The sequence below is a fragment of the Onychomys torridus genome, chromosome 9 (assembly GCF_903995425.1).
Source record: "Onychomys torridus chromosome 9, mOncTor1.1, whole genome shotgun sequence".
Taxonomy (NCBI): Eukaryota; Metazoa; Chordata; class Mammalia; order Rodentia; family Cricetidae; genus Onychomys; species Onychomys torridus.
In genome coordinates this window covers 53,825,799-53,842,301 of record NC_050451.1, presented here as the reverse complement: position 1 = coordinate 53,842,301, position 16,503 = coordinate 53,825,799, and the positions used below count along the sequence as shown (strand labels likewise).

At 46.0% G+C, this 16,503-nt stretch overlaps 2 protein-coding genes across 11 annotated transcripts in view; one reads left to right on the top strand and one right to left on the bottom strand.

The window, feature by feature from the left end:
* Fbxo16 (F-box protein 16) overlaps positions 1 to 7,020 on the bottom strand; it is a 52,042-nt gene extending 45,022 nt beyond the window's left edge. For 3 of the 9 annotated variants that reach the window (XM_036198692.1, XM_036198691.1, XM_036198697.1), the window contains exons 1-3: positions 6,759 to 7,017; positions 1,724 to 1,859; positions 1,050 to 1,064 (exon numbers count right to left, since the gene is read on the bottom strand). In XM_036198692.1, the coding sequence (XP_036054585.1) occupies positions 1,050 to 1,064; positions 1,724 to 1,822 (114 nt within the window). In that variant the 5' untranslated portion in view covers positions 1,823 to 1,859; positions 6,759 to 7,017. Of the gene's footprint in view, positions 1 to 1,049; positions 1,065 to 1,723; positions 1,860 to 6,758 lie in introns of those variants that run through there. The other 6 variants (XM_036198688.1, XM_036198689.1, XM_036198690.1 and 3 more) reach the window with 6 other exon arrangements.
* A 3,900-nt stretch (positions 7,021 to 10,920) lies between these two features.
* Fzd3 (frizzled class receptor 3) overlaps positions 10,921 to 16,503 on the top strand; it is a 66,011-nt gene continuing 60,428 nt past the window's right edge. For both annotated transcript variants that reach the window (XM_036199898.1, XM_036199899.1), the window contains exon 1: positions 10,921 to 11,152. The gene's annotated coding sequence lies outside the window, so the exon portion shown is untranslated. The remainder of the gene's footprint in view (positions 11,153 to 16,503) is intronic.

The following is a 16,503-nucleotide window of genomic DNA, read 5'->3' as shown; positions in this document are numbered from 1 at the left end:
GTGAGGACTGGACTTGTGTTCTGGAAGCCACACCCAGACCTGTGTATTCAACATGTCGGTCTTGATGGGCTAAAGTTGAACAGGAAAGGAGAAGCAGCCGTGAGAGCAAAGAGGAGGCAGGAAGCGGCGACGGTGCTACAGAGGGACTTGAAGTTGGCTCACAGGTAATGAGGGCAGGAGCTGTGGCACTGTGGACTTGATCTGGCTGGCCTCAAGTGCTAGGGGGTATCGGTAGGGAGGTTGGCTGGGGGTCAGGATCTTGAAGGGGCCTCAAGGATGCGTGGGAGGTTGGAATTTGCCCTTTGGAGTAGATCCCGTTTTCAGTCTCGCCTAATAGGATTGGTATTTCAGAAAGATCTTTCTGGGGCCTTAGTAGAGGATAAGTGAGTGGGTCAGAGGTGGTGACAACAGCCGGGGGGTTACTGTACTGTGCCTGGCAAGGGGTGGTGGTGAGCAAGTGACCTGAGAACACGAAGCTGGGTTAACTAGATCTAGAGAGAAGACTCAAAGACCCAGAGAACAAATGGGATATGGAGGCGAGGGTGTGCAGATAGATAGTCCTCCACAGGTCTCCCTATTTGAAGAGTCTGGGCATACTGAGAAGTGAAGGCCCTGAGCACTCTTCACTTGGATCTGTTTTCCAAGTTACATTGCAGGAAGGCAGCCAAGAGGGAGTAGTTTATATTTACCGTTTACTACGAAGTATTAGATTCCCTGCGCTCACGGGTCTTCGGCTGCCAGGAAACCCACTGTGTGCCAGGTGCTTATCTGGGTGATGGGCCATCACTCAAACTGGTCGAGGTCAACCAGGTCAGCGGTTAGGCTTGATGCCGAATGCTCACCCTGAGAGCTCTGCTGTGAGCGGAAGTTCTTTGTCCCTGCCCAGATCCCCGTGTCTTTTACCGTGAGATAGTAAGTACTGTCTTTTGTTCTATCACCAACAGACTCACTTATTAGCCTGTAAATTGGGGTGAAGAATCCAACCCCACACCTGACAGGGAAAGGGAAGGTTTTATGGCCCCGTGATGGAATAAAGTGGGGTTTCTCACCTGGAGGAAGGTCTGCTGTGGAGAGGAAAGACAGTGAGGTCAGTTTTACACAATGAAACTGATTGTGTTTCGTGGCCGGGTAGGTGTGGTCCTGATATTCAGGGGCTGATCGGAGTTCTGCAACTCGCAGAAGCAGGACTACAATACCCCAGAGCTCTGCCGTTCTCACACCCCAGCCACTGGCTGCAATCCCTTATTGGGTGTATTTTACTTGTGTCTCCCCAGGATTCAACTGGGAAATAGACTTCTTCGGAGAATGTCCATACCATGAGTACTTGGCTGATACGTATTCACCAAGTGACCTCAACTTCATCCAGAAACTCGGGGATTGGGTTTTTTGGGAGGAACCCCTCCTAGACATCTTTCCCCCCTTCCTCAAATTCTGTTGGCTCTAAGGGGAACCAGCAATGGGAGAAAGAAGACACACTGGGATAGATAATGCAGGAAAGAACAACAGCTTTTCCTTGGGCAGTACTCCGATTTGTTTTTAGTCTTGCCCACATAGCAAAGACACAAAAAGGTGTTTTTAAATAAACCTCTTGTTTTGTCTTTTGTTCATAGATGGAGCCATCTAAAATAATTCCTGCTCTTAGTATGACTATCAGAATTTTACACACACACACACCCCCTTCCTCTTCATGGACCCAAATGACCAAACACCTCTGACAACTCACCTGGTCGTTCAGCAGCTGATGGTTTAGGGGTGTCCAGGTGCTCATCTTTGTCTGCATTTTGGAACCATCAGAGCTTTTTGGAGGTGCAAATGCCATCATGAAATGACCTGGTATTCTTCCATCAGAAAGATTACACCTATCAGAAGAAAGGAATCATTGAATCTTCTGGAAAAAAATTCATACCTTTTTATATGTTGAGAGAGGGTATGGGTGGGTAGAATATTTACTGAGAGCCTTGTTTATGTCAAAGACTTTATGGCATACATTCAGCACAAGCTTACAGTGAGCTGCTGGTGAAATTGTGGGTTTTAGTTACTTAGACTGTTGAAAAAAAATGAGGTTCATGGAAGTTACCCACCCTGCCAAAGACCATATAGACAGTGAGTGGAACAGGAATCAGACCACTGGATTATGAGGGAAGTTCAGAGTCATTCTTAGCTAAGAACAACGTTTACTAGCCAGAAAGAGAAATGCTTCAAATTTAGAGTCACCGTACAACAAAAAACACACCCTTTGCCATGCAATGGTAGTGCATACCTCTAATCTTAGCGCTTGGGAGGCAGAGGCAGGAGGATCTCTGAGTTGGAGGCCAGCCTGGTCTAAAGAGCTAGTTCCAGGATAGCCAGGGCTACACAGAAAAAGCCTGTCTGGAAAAACCAAAACAACCAACCAAATAACAAAAAAAAAAAAAGCCCACACCCTTCATCCCAGCATTTGGGAGGCAGAAGTTGGTGAATTTCTTTGAATTTAAGGCCACACTGGTCTTCATAGAGAGTTCCAGGCAAGCTATGGCTACCCTATGAGATTCTATTTTAAAACAAAGACCTAATTTTTGTCTTGTCAAATTAATTTTCCTCCTCTACTCTTAGCATTGAGAAAAAAAAGAGTTCCAGTCTAATATATTCAAGGAGTAGGCAAGGCAACACCTTTGGAGATGGACAGATTTATTTATTGTTTAATGGGGAGATATCTGCTGTTTTTAGTTATCTGATATACAGTCTGCCTACTTTTAATTAAGGTACTTTAGTTTTCCTTGAGGAATTATTATTCCTCACTGGTTGGCTGATTTTAGAGGTGTCCAGATGCTGGTTTTTTTTTTCTTCATTTGGGAACCACCAGCGGTCCCTTCCTTGACAACAGATGCTGATTGGATCAATTCACAGACAGACTTACCCTTTTCTGCATGAGGTGGTCATTGAGGGTAATAATAGTGGCCTGAGCAGATTGCAGTTCTGTCCCCTAGAAGCAACCTATCCTTTTCCTTTTCACATTTGTGAGCTGGAATGTTTCTGCTTTTGAAACCTTTTTTTAATCAGTCTTGTGCAATTATTTTAAAAAATACTGGCTCTGCAATTAAAACAATTTTCTTAGATTTATTCATTTTATTGTTGTGTGTGAGTGTTTTGCCTGCATGTGTGTATGTTTGGTGCCTTAGGAGATCAGAAGAGGGCAGTGGATCCTCTGGAACTGGAGTCATGGATCGTTGTGAACCATCATGTGAGTGCTGGGACTCTACAAGAGCACCAAGAACCCTTACTTCTTAGCCATCTCTCCAGCCCCACTTAGTGCAGTTTTTAAAATCCTATGTGTGTGTACCTCCAAAACAATACTTGGAAGAGAGACAAGGTCTTGACAAGGTGGCTGATGGGCAGGTGGCTAGAGTAACTAGTTACTTACTTCATTCTTTCTGAGCACTTGTCACTTATAGAGTGTCCAAAACCTGGTGAGCCACAATGGCATATTTTATAATGGACAGGAGTTTCAGTACCTGCCCTCAGTGTTTCTACCCTCCCTTCTCTCTGAAGATGAGTTTGCTGCACACACAGGTAGAACTGTGGTGGAGATGACTCTCCAAATGCCTGATCTGGAGTTGGGGATTTAGCTCAGTAGTAGAGCGCTTGCCTAGAAAGCACAAGGCCCTGGGTTCGATCCTCAGCTCCCCACAAAAAAAAGAAAAAAAAAAAAAAAGCCTGATCTGGGCCTCCACATATGACCCTACAGCATTAAATATTGAACAAATTAAAAACCTATTGGAGGCCAGGTGGTGGTGGTACGCGCCTTTGATCCCAGCACTCGGGAAGCAAGGGCAGATAGATCTCTGTGAGTCTGAGGTCAGCTGGTCTACAGAGTAAGTTCCAGGACAGCCAGAACTACACAGAGAAATTGTGTCTTAAAAAACCAAATCAACCAACCAAACAAACAAACAAACACAACTTGAAAAACCAAACCAACCAAACAAACAGAAAACCCAACTGGGCTGGATGTAACTCTGTTAGAAGAGTGCTTTCATATAGTGTGCACAATGCCCTGGGTTTAACCCACTAACACATAAACCAGGTACGGTGTCACATGCCTGTAATACCAGTGCTCAGGAGATAGAGATGGGAGGCCAAAAGTTCAAAGTCATCCTCATAGGGAAGTCAGCCTGGGCTAATGAGGCTTTGCCTTAAAAACAAATATAAAAAATGTGAATGCATTACTTTTCAGCTGAGATGGGATTTCCCCATTCACCACATCTGAAATCTCTGAGGTCCTCACTTGACATGTAATATTCATTCAAGTTAAAGTTACAGCTGAAGATGAAACCTGTGTTTTATACCCTGGTAGGTTCATTAGTCTACACCTTCCCTCGGTGGCATCCTGCCACCGTAGCCTGGGCTCGGATCAGCCTTTGGGCCCTTCCTGGCTCCTAATGTTTAATTATCGAAGTCACTACAGTTTTAGCTAGGTTTCAGAAGGCACAGGAAATAGTTTCATTGCAGCATCGTTAACTAGCAGCCAGAAATACAGGCACAGGTGAGCAGGCAAGCAACAGACATAAAGCACCACCAAGTTCAGATAAGCCCAGGTAAAAATTGTATACTGCTTGGTTTTTATCTTGAGACAGGGACTTGGTATATAGTTCAAGCTGCCCTCAATCTCAAAATCCCCCCTCCTCCCTCTTCCCAGTGCTGGGATTACTGGTATTTGTCATTGTGCCCAGTACTCCCCCCCCCTTTTTTTTTTAAAGACAGCAGCTATTTTATAAATCTTTGAGAGTCCCGAAGCCTCTGGGATAAAGACTATGAATCTTTTTCCTAGATAAAAATACACAGGAAGCTAAAATTCTGCTTCCTCCAGGTTAAAAAAATCTCCACATTAAACTGAGAAGCTCCCTTGCTTCCTAGTGTGTGTGGAAAGCCATCTGTGGTATTATAGGTAGCATATCTGAATGAAGATAAAGTAGCTTTTCTCAAAGACACCCTAAGGGTCTGCATGGGCTGTTTTCTTTTCGCTGGTTCTTCGGGTCCAAACACCACTTTGGACTAGATTTTCTTCAAAGCATCTCTAATTTCCAGGAGGTGGGCTTGGCCGGGAGGCACAGATCTTGGTGATAGTTATGCAGAAGCATGCTAACGGAGGTGTCTTACCTCGTCTTTTGTGATTATCCCTTTTCAATTTCCCCCTCTCCCCTCCAGCCCAGGAGATGAGCAGTGTACACAGTTTGCATGCACATACAAGTTCACAGAATAGACAACTGGCTACTACTCAAAAGACAGAAGTTTCCATACAACACACACAAGAAAAAAATTGACTCTGTCTACCAAGACAAAGTAGATTGTCTCACCCTCTTCCAGAGATACAAGTTGCTGGTACTTCCGAATGACTTCTTTGCCTATCATTACACTTGTGTTCCTTGGGATAAAAATGTAGAAAGAAGGCCCAGGACCCCCATCCCCTACATATGGCCCCAGGCTCAGGTTCAACAGTCAAGCAGGGGTCCCAGTGATTATGCATTTCTGGTCTGGCCTTCTAAATCTCCTAAGCCATTGTTCACACCGTCACCATTACACAATAACTTTACTAAGGACTTATTCCAGGCAGACCTCTAACAGGCTTATGCAGCCAAGGCCGACCTTAAACTTCTGATCCTCTTGCCTCCACATCCCAAGTTCTAGATTACAGATGTGCACCACACACCTGATTTATGCAGTGCTGGATTCGGGCTTCATACATGCTAGACAAGCACTCTACCAGTGGAACTATATTCCCAGCCCTGAGATTTGTTTTGTTTTGTTTAGTCTTGTTTTGTTTTTGTTTTGAGACAGTCTTGAGTCATATCCTTAGTTCACCTGGAGCTTGCTATATAGACCAGGCTGGCCTCAGATTCACAAAGATCCACAGGCTCTCCATCCCGGGTGCTGGGATTAAAAGCCTGTGCTACCACACCCAGCAGTTTTTTGTTTGTTTGTTTGTTTGTTTGTTTATTTGTTTGTTTTTAAAGGGCAGGTCAGTGAGGTTACTTTTCAACTCAAAAATTTTTGAATCTCACTAACGGCTGTGGAATCCCAACTCCTCAACATGAAGTCTGGGTCAACTCCCTGTAACTGTTTCAGCCTGGTTCTGTCATTCCCTGGAGTCTGTCCAGATCCACCGACAGTCTGACCACTGTAAGGACGATAGCATGAAACCCTTTGGGCTTGTGTGTTCCTCTGACTCTGCTCATCTCAATTCCAATCACATTGGTGCAAACAAGATGTTCAATAAATATTTGTTACTCAAGGGAAGGAAGAAATGCCGGGCTGGAGAAGGGGGAGGGGGCAGTTTGAGGATTAAACCTTGTGGGATTGCACCCTAAAACTCAGAACATAATGAACCTGGCACAGAGGAAATACTCAGGACAGGTTTTTATTTGGAGGTTACAATGAAAACTAGGATTGAGTTTCTCTGCCAACACACAATTCACCCACAGTACACTATAATAACATCAGACATGGGGAATCTCTCACAGTATCGGGAATTAGAGGATGGGTAGATTTAAATACGAATTCACCGTATAGTCAACGAGTTAAAAACTAAACAAGTGCTGTAATGCATGGTTTTAAAAGCTAATGCTTGACCTGCACGTAATTGTTGGTTGTTAATTTCATAGGTTGGAAGCAACCACTGAAACTGCAGCCAGACTGCAATCCCCAAGAGCCCCGGCAAGGCTTGTGGGAAGCTAGGGAGCTCTCTGAGAAGCTCCATCTTTTCCTGCCCTGCCCACTGTTCTCACCTCAGTAGCTGGCCTCCTCCTTCAAGCCTCTGGCTCTGGGGTTGCCATCGTTGCACTAGGACTGACTCCTTCCAGCCCCCACCTCACCGCTTCCAGCAGTCCAATCACCACCTATAAATCCTGTCGCTGGCATCCGGGGTCTCTTAGGCAACAATGTGTGGTCTCTTGATTGGCCGGGGCATCTAAGGAGGGCTGGTTCCAAAACTGGGCACAGAGATAAAAAAGGAGAAAGTGTGGCTGTAGGGTGAGTGGGAGGAGCTGTAACATCTTGATAGACTGCTGGCAGGAAAGCTGTATCCAATCCTGAAACCAGAAGCCTTGAAAAATCTTCCTTCAAGGCTCACTACGTTTGTGTTCCCAAACAGCCCTTCCCTACGGAGCATGCCCAGTAAAGCTGCTCTGGTCACTCGGGAGCTCCGAAACGCAAACTCCATTGTGACAGATTTTAAGACTGCCCAGAAGGTGGAAGAGGGTTGGAAGACATAACAATCTGTAATTGGTTGGATGAAAGAAAAGCACCTGCAGAGAAAAAGGGAGGTCGTGGAGGACCGGTCCCAAGCTGAGTGACAGATAGGACAGATACACCAGGGAACCAGCAGATGGCACGCCGTCGTAAGAATAACTCTTAATTTGGGCTTTTAAAATCCAGTCACATTTAATTAGTTAAATGCACTGAGGGCCCACCTTGTAGAGAGAACCAGAGAATGCAAGGATTGAAAAGGAAAGGAAGGGCGGTAAGAAGGCAGGAAGGCGAAGCCCGGTGTGGTGGCTCAAGCCTGTAATCCTAGCACTCAGGAGGTGGAGGCAAAGGGATCAAGGATCCTAGGACAGCTTCGGCTACATAGGGAATTAGTTGGAGACCAGCCTGTGCTCCAAAACCCTGTCTAAAACACAGGAGAAATCTAATGAGAAAAACTGAACAGAGCAATGTGCAAACAACCAACGGAAAGCTCAGGGATCTAGCAGCTATGATAGCAAGTTCTGGAGAATTCCAGGAAGTTCGAAATTCCATGCCCGCAGCCACAGTGCAAGGCAATTTTGATGACTATCAAGTAACCAAAAATGAACCCCAGGACCTAAAACAAAAACAAAAATAGCAGCTTTCCACACTGTCTTTCTTGCTAAAACAATGGACTCTCCTTCAACTTAAGCAGTCCTACAAATCCGACATGTTTCATCATCTTTATTTTTTAATAGTGTATTTTTATATTTACATTTATTTATTTGTGTGTGTCTATGTCTTTGTGTGGGCATGTGTGTGCCATGGGTGGAGGTCAGAGAACAACTTTTGGGAGTCAATTCTGCCCATCATGTAGGTCCAGGGGTCAAACTGAGGTGATAAGACTTGGCAGCAACTGCCTTTACCTACTCGGCCATTGTGCCAGCCTCACATTTCAGAACTTTTAAATAGGCAGCATTTGCATATCTCCAATTTAAATGAAAAGGGGAAGGTGGGTCTCATGGAGGTTAGCGCTTTGCCTATGTTAACAATGGATCAATAAGTGGCCAAGATGAAATTAGAACCTAGGTTGTCTGGATTCCAACCTAGTGGTTTTTTTCCAAATGACCAGCTTGTATGTAAATGAATAAACAAAGCCTTTGGGGATGTGAGGGGGTGGCCTGGGGGAGGCAGGTAGAGATGTCATACTAAATTACCATGCATTACCAGTTAACATTTATGGCTTCAAAACGGGTTCATCCAGAAAAGGACCAGTTTTAACAATGCCTAGGTGGCTGAGTTTCTCTGTGAAGTTCCCGCTTGTTAAAAGCGTTCTATTAGTGGTTACAACGTGGAAGGAAAGGGAGATGGGACAGAGAAAGCATCTCACACTATCCCTGTGGGATTTGAATGTTTTTATTCCTGATAGACGATCCCTTTCTCTGCTCTTCACAGCACCTTCTGGGTCTCCTGGCCTACAGTTCCTCCAACTGACTGTTCCCTACAGCAGAATGAGTCACCCTATTCCCACTGTGTACCTTGTGAGTCACCCCATTCCCGCTGTGTTCCTAGGGAGCATGCACACATAGCCTAGTGTCTGATTATTTTGACGTTACTTTCGTGTGGAACATATCAAACATAAAGAAAAGCTTAGAGACTTTCATAATACCTGTATCTCCATGGAGATTTTTCAGAATGTTACTGTTCTCTCTCTCTCTCTCTCTCTCTCTCTCTCTCTCTCTCTCTCTCTGTGTGTGTGTGTGTGTGTGTGTGTGTGTGAGTCTGTCTGTCTGTCTCTCTCTCTCTCTCTGTTTACCAGACACATTGTAGCTCTTTCCTTTTTTTTTTTTTCTTCTGAGACAGGGCTTCTCTGTGTAGTTTTACACCTTTCCTGGAACTCACAATGTAGACCAGGCTGGCCTCGAACTCACAGAGATCCACCTGCCTCTGCCTCCCAAGTGCTGGGATTAAAGGCTGTACCACCACTGCAGGGCTATAGTAGCTCTTTCTGCACACAGATCCCACTGTCCTCCCATTGTCTAGAAAGCCATTTGCCACCTTGCCACAGAATGAGCGTGCAGCCTTCTTGCTCCTTTTTGATATTTTCATCGGCTCTATGTTCACTCTTACAAGCAATTTATTCTTGCCAATGTTTAAAGATACACCGCCACTTACACCTGTGGTCGTCCCGCTCTCTGCTAAGGACTGCATTTATGGGACTTGATCATGTTGATATATTTGTGATTGTATTTGTGTCATTCCCACTTCCCATGTGAGCAGCGGTGTGGCCTGGGTCTGTTTTTACAGGATGATGTGCCCATTGACTAAGAATGCTCCCCGTGAGCACATTTCCAGTGCTTTAGCTACGGGGACCTGGCAATACATAAAGCTAGCATAGTTTCCCCCATATACCACCTGCTTCTTTACTCACTCACCAAGAGGCACCACTGACTCCCTAGGCACACTGACTTGCCTGGAATGGCCCTAAAAATCAATGTTACTGTCCTAAAACGTTACGGCACAAGTGTCAATAAGGAAAAAGGGAACTGTTGTTTCAGATTTTATTTATCATGGTGGTTCATCGAGGCCATCTCCTGATGTGAGACTGTATGTCCAAACACAAGTCTTTTCAATATTCACTACATTATTTGAGAACCTTTTAAAAATTACATGTCTCTCTGTCTCTGTCTGTCTGTCTCTCTCTGTACCTATAGGCCAGAGGTCAACCACAGGTGTGTTCATCGGTTGCTCTCCACCTTGGTTTTTGAGACAAATCTCTCAGTGGACTGTGGATTCATTGCATGGGCTAGGCTTCGTGGCCACCTAGACCCAGGAATCTCCCTTTCTCCGCTTCCCCAGCCCTGGGGATTACAAGTTCCTGCTATCAGGACTGGATGTTTGTCGGTCCTGGGGTTGTAGTTCAGGATCTTCTGCTGTACAGCAAGTGCTTTACCAACAGAACCATATCTCTAGCCCATACCTCACCATCTTAACAACTTATAAACATACACGTCAGTAGTGTTAAGTACATTCACTTGCAGCAGGACCAATGTTGCTGTGTAAATCCTGTGAGCTACCAACAATGATGCCCCGAACTCTAAGCTGAAGATGGACAAAAAGAAAGATAGGTAAAACGCTGTAGCAAAGAGAAAGCAATCACATTGTAGCAATCACGGTTGAACTCTCTCATCAAAACGCTGTGTGGCTTTAAGTAAGGCATCCAACCTTTCTGAGCGTTTTTCTCCCTTGTTGGGAAAAAACCAAAATTGTGTTTAGATGACCTCTAAAGATTCCTTCGGCTCTCAAGTTGTGCATGTAGCAAAGGGAGAGGGAAGCCTTTTCTAAAGAGAAGATGAGGCATGCCGCCAGTGAGCACAAGCTCCATCTGTTTATAGTAAGGTCTTGGCGGAGAGGACAAACGGTGTGCACCTGCTTCGCGGCTCCGTGTGCAGCGTTTGCAACAGGCCGGGTGTCCCTTGCTGCTGCTTGTACACGGTACTACCCTCTGCCACGGGTGATCGCTCCCTGACGTATCCCGGGAGGTCCCGAAATTGGCACACTGGCTCTCAGAGCAGGGGTTGGAGGACCCGCACTGAGAGCTAGGCTCGGGAGGGCTTTGCAAAGAGGACCCGGCACATTTCAGATGAACGCCTCCAGCGCTGGGAACCACTAAGCCGACGCGCGCCAGCTCAAGGCGTCACCATCACCTAGGACGCCGAGCCGAGAACAACGAAGCGCGAGTCAGCCCCGCACGGCCGGGCTCCGGCTGGGAGTCTGGGCGCAGCGCGCATGCGCGGCACGTGCGCGCGCACCTCCCTCCCCGGGGCTGCGCGCCCCGACACTCGCGAAGGCTCGGCGCACCGGCTGTCCTCGGCCGCTCGGGGGACCTGCGGGACGCGCGGCCGCCTGCGGGGCCGGCGGTGCAGCGCGAGAGAGCTCGGAGGCCGCTGGGGAGGTGAGTCCCGCGGCCGACGCTTCCACCGGAGCCGGGAGGGCGGGAGCGGAGCGGAGCGTGCGGAGAGCGTTGAGGCTGCCGCCCCAGCCCGGCCGCCCCTCGTCAGGCGGCGCTCGCCGCTCGCGTCGCGGCCGAACAAAAGCCCGAGGCCGGCGCTGCTGAAGCGGGCGCGGAGCGGCGGCTGGCGAGCGACCGGGCCCGAGCAGGGTCGGGGTGGGCGGCGCGGAGTTCGGGGCCGCAGCCGTGCCGGGGAGGGATGCCCCTGGAAGGTGGCGGGGCCGGCACGTCCCGCCCGCGCCGGGCAACCTGTGCGAGTGTGGACGCGGCGGGTCTCCGCGCCGGCCGCCTGCGGGGAACGAGGCCAGCCCGAGCCGGTTTCTGCGCTCGGCGCCGCGGGGGCGTGGGCGGGAGGACGATGCGCCAGGCACCGGCGCCGCTGCTTCCCAGCAGCCCCCGGCCGACCCCTGCCATCCAACGCCCAAAAGTTGTCCCCCTGCTGCCCATCACTTTGCAAAGTCGGCGGCTCCCCTGCTCCGTGCACTCCCCCGCCTGCCCCGGTGGCGGTGACTCCGGGTCCGCGAATTTGCCCTGGGATGCCGCGGCTGGATGATGAACAGTTGGTGGCCTCTGGAATAAAGGCGCTGCGATGAGGGTAACGTTAAAGACTGTAAACATCTTCCATCTTCTTACATCTTGGGACTCTTGGAGGTAGATACGGCTTCCTCAAGGGAAGAGAAGAGGGCTTTTTCGTGTTTCTTTCCTCCTCCCTTTTTCTTATCCTTTTCCCCTTTTCTTTTGTGGGTCGAAAAAGAACAAAAGCGCGTGCCATTAATTAGGCAGAAGAGACTTAAAGTTGAAAAATACCACGACTCGAGAGGTCCCGGGTTTTCGCCCAGTGTAAATGAAAAATGCGATTTTTTTTTTTTTTAAAGCTCCCCTCCGAATTTTTCAGGCTGCCGAACAGACGCACCAGCTCAAAATCTCACCGTAGAAAAGTCCTTTTAGTGTATCTGGAATGTTTGTCGATGGGAATTGGGTTACTTTGCAAAGCCAGTACTTGAAAGTCAGCAAACAAAGACCCAGCTGGGCTTAAGGATGTTCCTCCCTCCTCAGCCTTCCCATTCCGCGGAGATAGGCATAATAGGCTGGAAGAGGACCAGATACATCCTGAGTTCTGTATTAAGAAGCAGGTACACTAGTCATGCATGATGGTTCACGCCTGTAATTCCAGCAGTCAGGAACTGAAGCAGGAGGATCACCACAAGCTCTAGGACAGAATAGGCTACACAGTGAATTCCTCAAAAAGGAAGGTGGGGAAGTCCTCCGGACGGTGCTTCCCATTCCATCTGAACTTTTAAACATTGGTGTCTCCTGCCCCTGGGAAGCAGAACACATGTACTTGAGCTGTATCAAACTACAGACCGCATAGTAAAAGGATTCAGAGTTAAGGAGCCAATGAAAGAAGTGTAGACATTTGGAAGGATGAAACCAAAGATACACTATAACCCAGTTGCAGCTCTTACCATGGTATAAAAGATGTATAGTGTTGGTCTCTGCCCCCAAATGCTTTGAAACTATTAGGAAAATAGGTTTGTTTTTGATAAAGTCTAGTACTCTATTCCATCTTTCCTACCCTGCCCCCCATCTAGTACTAATGTGCATCTCATCTCCTAGAAAGCTAACAAGGTTCCATTAATGAAAGAAAAGGGGGCCGTGGCCTTCTCGTCCCTTTAATTCTTTCCTCATGATTCTTTGAACTTTATTTTCTGTTTTGGGTATTCAGGTTAATTTTTCTTGGGAGTTTCATGCTTGAGCTATTTGAGTAGAAAGGGTCGAGAGGGATTGAATAGTGAAGTGCACATTCTTTGTATAGTGCAGTGTGAAACCTTTATCATCTAAGGCGGCTGGAGGTGTTGTTTTGTTTTTGCTTACAAAAGATTGTCTGTTTCCCTGCTTTGCCTCTGGGGTTTGGGAATCCACCCAGACTGTTTCATATTAGTTTGCTGCTAAAACTCTGCAGTGATTTTGTACGTAAAACTTCCAAGTGTGAGATCAGGTGTGGTGGTGCACACCTACAACCCCAGCACTTGGAAAGCAGAGGCAGGAGAATTTGAGGCTAGCCTGGTTTACATAGCAGATTCCAGGACAGCCATGACTACATAGAGAGACCTTGTCTCAAAAACAAAACAAAACAAAACAAACAAAAAACCTCAAAACAACAACAACAACAACGAAACCACTGAATATATTAGTATGTGATGCTAGGCTTCTGTGGACTTTATTTTTTCCTTAGAAGCCAGGTGGTAGGCAGCAGTTATCAGCATGTTGTTACCTTCTTTCACTCAGTAGAGGTTAGTAAGGAAGATATAGTTAAGATTCTGAGGAAAGAAAAGGAGAGTTTTCCATGATGGTGGTTTTGTAAGGCAGGGTAACAACTCTTCATTAGTGTGCAGACTTAACTGCTGTGCAGAAATGGACTTCCTCCTGGCTTTACAGTTTATCGTCCTGGGAACCACTGACTTTGGTGGATCCAGGGAATGCACTGTAAATGAAGCTTTTGAAGACTGTAACTCAGGGTGTGAGCTTAACACATTCCAGTCTCCCCCTCATTATGTCTCAAAATAATACTTTAGTCAAAGCATATGAAGCGTATAGTCTTGTGAGGGGAAACACGGGGACTTGCTCTTTTCTCACAAAAGTTCAACATTTCCTGATGAACAGACTTTAATTGAAGAGGGAAGCTGGTTGGAATTTCACCTTCACTTATTTTACTTACCTTTTGCTAGAATCTGTGCATCTTCAAGATTGGGAATGTAACTCAACTTGGCTGGCCCGTGCAAGACTCTGAGTACTGTCTCTAGTACTGGGGGGGAGGCAAACAGATCTGTCTTTGAACTTTCAGTTTTATTTACAGGTTCATTTTGAAAGATTATTTGCTTCTCCTAATTTCAGAATTTAGTAACTTGTAAATCTGAAATTTGATGCCTACCATTCTTCATCTAGAAGTACTTTTTGGTTTATTTCTTTAAGAAATACCACTTAGCACATTAATAGAGTACTCATTGTAATTAGTAGATGGCAGAAATTGAAAAATTAGAGAAGTTGTAGACACTATGGCACACACCTGTGATCACAGCACTTGAGAAACAAAGGCAGGAGGGTCAGGGGTTGGATGATAACCTTGGCTATAGGAAATGCTGTCTCATCCCTTGCCCCGGGTTAAAATTAGATTGACACAGTCATAAAGGCCAGAAAAAAATAACTCTGAGATTAGTAGAAATGTAGGTTCTATGAATTAAATATGATATATAAACTTTTTTTGCAATAGCCAAGAGGCAGTTTGGTGAGGATGAATTTTTTTTTTTTTTTTTTTTTTTTTGTAATTGTATGATTTGGAGGGCTGAGGAGGTGCTTCCTTGATAAAGTGTTTACCATGTGTGCATGAGAACCTGGATTTGGATTCTCCACACCCAGATAAAAAGATCTATGTGGCGATGGTGCTTGTCACCCATTGTTGACCAGAGTGGAAACAGGAAGCCCTTGCTTGCAGGTCATATAATCTAGCCAGTCGGTGAGCTTAGGTTCAGTGAGAGAACCTGTCTCGAAAGAAAGAAAGAAAGGAAGGAAGGAAGGGAAGGAAGGAAGGAAGGAAGGAAGGAAGGAAGGAAGGAAGGAAGGAAGAAAAGGTAGTTGAGGAAGACCCCTGACACACGCAGGCACACGTGGGAGCACATCCGCACACATAATCCCCAATAAGAAATGGAAATGAAGGGACAGTGAGCGGGCCTTAGGAGAAGAGAAGTGACACTGGAATGGATCGTAGGAATATTTTTCTAGTAAGACAATGCTCTCCTTCAGAGAGACTGACTTAGAGGAACCCATTGCTGATCTTTGTGATGTGTTCTTGAAAACCGTGTCTGAAAGATGAGAATATCCTACCTTTCCACGTTGTAGCCAGTGTATCCTGCATTCACAACTTGCAGGTGATATTTCTGAATGTAAACTAAGAATGAAGAGAGGGGGCCTGTCTGTGGAGAAAGTGATGGAAAGTATTTCTGAACAGTCTTTTGTTGCTGTACTTTCTTGACAAGGCCTTGGGGTTCACTTTTCTCATGGCTGCTTCTGGGATCAGCTAGCATTTTCTACCTGAGTTCTTTGCAGGCAACCTGGGAAGACTAGCTTTCAACATTTCAGTCATCTTTTTTCTCCTTGTCCTTCAGGTGATATGCTCAGCTAAATTTATTTTTAGTGCTTTTTATCATAAAAACTGACAATAATTGGAAAATATCAAATTCCCAATGAGGTACATTCATAAAACTGGAAATATATAAATTTCAAATATTTCCTATGTCCCACTTAGTACAGGAACTCAAATCAGGGATTCCCACATGGTAGGAAAGCGTTTTACCAAGCTATGTCCTTAGCCCTAGTCTAGAATGTTACCAAGCACTTGCAATCAATTTTCCAAATATTTTGTATTGTTTTGTGGACAGGCGAAAGTGCCTCTTTCCTCACAGATAGTGCATGAACTGTCATAGCATTCAGTTTTGCCCCTGGTGCCCCAAACTGCTACTCCTTCTGTTAGCTCAATAGGCCCCTTTATTCTGTTGCAATCCTGCAGATTCCTGCAAAAAAAGGAAAAAAAAAAGTAATGCTTCAAACAACTGTTACCCTTTATTTAATAGATTACTGTATTTTGTTAAGCTCCTTTTAAGTCCAGAATCACCTGTTTCCTGCAGGTCTGAAACTTCAGCTTAGAACTTTTCCATGGATGAGCCCACCTTGAGAAAAGTGTCACCTTCTCGTGATTCTCAGTAGAAACAGATATTTCAGAGGCTATGGAGATGGCTTATTTGATAAAGTGCTTGCCATGTATGAGGCCTGATCCCTGGCACCTACATAAAAGAGATTCCCTGTATAAGGTGCATGCATGTAATCCTAGCTCCAGAGACAGGTGGATCCTTGAGACCGGCTCTCCAGACAGCCTAGCTGAATCAGAAAGCCCTTGGTGAGAGACCTGGTTGTCTCAGCAAAACAATGTGTCCTGAGAAAGACACTGGAGATTGACCTCCAGCCCTCATGTACATGTCTGTGTACATGCCCACATGTATAGGTAATTCATTGTTCGAGGGTTATGTGGCGTGTGTACAAGGTGCTTTAAAGTCCACACAACATTTAATTGAGCTAACAGGTAACCTGAATTATTTTAGTGTTAAAAAAATCAAGTTTAAAAAAATGAAGTTCTTGTTTTGTTTGGTGGTGTGTGCACACTTGAGTGTGCACGCACACTCACGTGCCACAGCATGCATGTGGATGTGAGAGGATAACTTTTTGGAGGTCCATCCGCCTGG